We start from the raw sequence: 2,575 nt of genomic DNA on the forward strand, positions 1-2,575 counted from the left end.
GTCGCTGGGGTGTCTTCAACCCCGAGAACTGAGCCTCTACTTTAGTCAATCCTCTTGGGATTATATTACCGCATCGTGTGTGCCAAAGGGGGGGCGCTAGTTCCCATAAAAATAAAAATGAAACCAAAATTGTGCTTTTGGTTAGGTTCAAACACAAGCTAGTACATAGAGAGAAAAGCTGAAAAAAAAACATATTTATTATAATGGTATATACAATGGTGACTCCATTGGTCGCTCGTTTAGTGAATATGTGCAATTTGAAAAACCAATTATTGAGGCACCTTCACATATCCCAGAAAGCTCTGGTTTTTCACGAGGTAGACCCAAAGTCCGGCTACCCACATATATCAGATTATAAAGAGGAAAAATTGAATCCTCTTCAAAGAATCTATAAAGGCTACTTCCAATTTATTGAAGAATGTAAAAAACTGGGTGAAGAAATAAAAGATTCTCTCCATGTCGATCCAACGTTGCTGGTATATCCTGAAGAAGTTGATGTTCAGTGGAAATTCAATGGAGATCCTAAAATTCTCGATAAGTGGATTGTCACCTGCGACAGCGACTACAACCATGGATTTTCCAAAGCGACGTAAGTTGAATTTATAATTTATTTATTAAAAATGTAATGTGTGGTTTTTCTATTATTAGTTTAGAGTTATCATCAACTGGAGCTGGAGTATTTTCTGGAAGGCTTGACACGCGTGTTCCAAAAGATGGTATACTTAATCTTGCTGGTTTTTGTAATATCAGGTCGGTCGTACCTCGTGGTCCCTTCAAAATTGTAAAACCGTTCCAGTGGTTTCGTTATACGCACTTGATATTACGAGTTCGTGGTGACGGACGTTCATACATGATTTATTTGCACTTGAAGAATGAATATGACATCATGTGGGCAGATCTTCACGGGTTTCCACTTTATACTAGAGGTGGGCCGTACTGGCAATATGTAAAAATACCATTCTCCAAATTTTTTTTAACTAATAGGGGTAGAATTCAAGACTCACAAGCACCTATCCGACTTTGGGAAGTTTTATCCATAGGTATTACTGCAACCGGCATACCAGGACCTTTCAATCTTGAAATAGATTATATTGGAGTTCAACAGGATCCCAAACACAGAGAAGAATTTGCTTATGAAATGTACAAACCACCGCATCCCTATTATATATAAAAATTTTCATCCACAATAATTGAGAGCAATTCCTTGAGTGAATATACTTTTGCATAGTAAATTATTGCATAGTAATTACGAACGATATTGACATTGCGAGTGAAGTGAAAAAACGAAATAATAATACGAACAATTGGTTACTTTCGTCCACACTTGAAGAGTATTTTTATTATGCGACAATAGAATTAAATAAAATGCAACAATCAAATTTCTCAGTGTATCGTCACGATGGTGGATCTTTCGAGTGTTTTTTTTTCGAAAGATATTTGTATGTATTTTTCGACATTAAATAACTAACACCACCGGCTACTGTGGTTATAGCAGTTAAATAACAGAGCCCTTGAAGAAGTGGATGATCAACGAAGTGGAAAACTGGAGCTGCCAAAGTGCTCGCAACTAAAGATAGTTGAACTGCTGTATTCAATTTGCTAGTAAACGTAGGCGCCAGTTGAACTGTTGCGTGGGTGGGATCAAAATATCTCGTCAAAGTTTTCTATTTCAACAAAATAAAAATATTATTAAAGTAGTGGCAATAATATTGTAAATATTGTACATTAAATATTAAAATAAACAACAGTTATTATGTATTTATCCAAATGTACACCATATTTTATTTAGAAGAAAATACATATTCAATTACTTACAGGCGCGGGTAAAGAACGATATCTAATGTAGGATGCTGCAGCAATTAAACTAGCATCCCTTACGAGTACAAGTACAGTCAGGGGCATGGGAATAAGCCCGACCCAAGCCAGGGATAGGAACAGTGATCCAACCAATAATTTATCGGCCATTGGATCCAAAAAACTCCCTAATTTAGAAGCCTGAGACGTCCATGTTCTCGCAATCCATCCATCAATGAAATCTGTTAGGCCAGCAAAACCCAAAATCCACAGGGCTACCTAATAGATCACACTACACTTTATTAAAAATAATTTTTTAATATTTTTTCAGCAATAATTACCTGATAATCGTGAGAAACTATCAAATAACTCAAGCAAGGTGTCGATATTATCCTGCCAATGCAGAGAAAATTCGGAACTGTCCATATATTTTCCCTCTCAATAATTTCCTCAACTTTATGTTTTGTTTGGTTAAATTCATCAATTATTTTGGCACGCAGACCTTTTGTTCTTTCTTCTTGTATTGATTTTCCTGGTGGATAGCGGCTTTTATTGTCTATATTGCAATAAAATCGACTGTTCAGGTGCCTCAAATGTCTCTCCATGTTTACTTTTTCCATGAAAAATTTTCTAGTTGTCAATTGAAACAATAATTTATATCGGCTTATTCGGCAATTCCTGCGGAATGAGAGCGAAAAAAAAATATAATTAAGTCTTAAAATGTATTATTAAAGAGTACAGAACAAAAAAATGCTTTACATTGTTGTTAGATTTTAATCTT

The 2,575-nt window shown here is 35.5% G+C and overlaps 2 protein-coding genes across 2 annotated transcripts; one reads left to right on the plus strand and one right to left on the minus strand.

Moving 5' to 3' along the window:
* The first annotated feature begins 94 nt into the window (after window positions 1-94).
* Window positions 95-1,278, plus strand: CIA30 (complex I intermediate-associated protein 30). The gene is made up of 2 exons (XM_011308234.1): window positions 95-589; window positions 649-1,278. The coding sequence occupies exons 1-2, from the start codon at window positions 204-206 to the stop codon at window positions 1,169-1,171; spliced, it is 909 nt and encodes a 302-aa protein (XP_011306536.1). The 5' UTR covers window positions 95-203; the 3' UTR covers window positions 1,172-1,278.
* Window positions 1,279-1,377: 99 nt separating this feature from the next.
* Window positions 1,378-2,575, minus strand: CLS (cardiolipin synthase). Its single transcript, XM_011308233.1, has 4 exons — window positions 2,554-2,575; window positions 2,136-2,472; window positions 1,816-2,073; window positions 1,378-1,664 (listed from the first exon to the last, which is right to left on the minus strand). Coding segments are annotated over exons 1-4 (867 nt in total). The 5' UTR covers window positions 2,556-2,575; the 3' UTR covers window positions 1,378-1,394.

Source organism: Fopius arisanus, unplaced genomic scaffold, assembly GCF_000806365.1.
Source record: "Fopius arisanus strain USDA-PBARC FA_bdor unplaced genomic scaffold, ASM80636v1 scaffold00059, whole genome shotgun sequence".
In the NCBI taxonomy this organism is placed as follows: Eukaryota; Metazoa; Arthropoda; class Insecta; order Hymenoptera; family Braconidae; genus Fopius; species Fopius arisanus.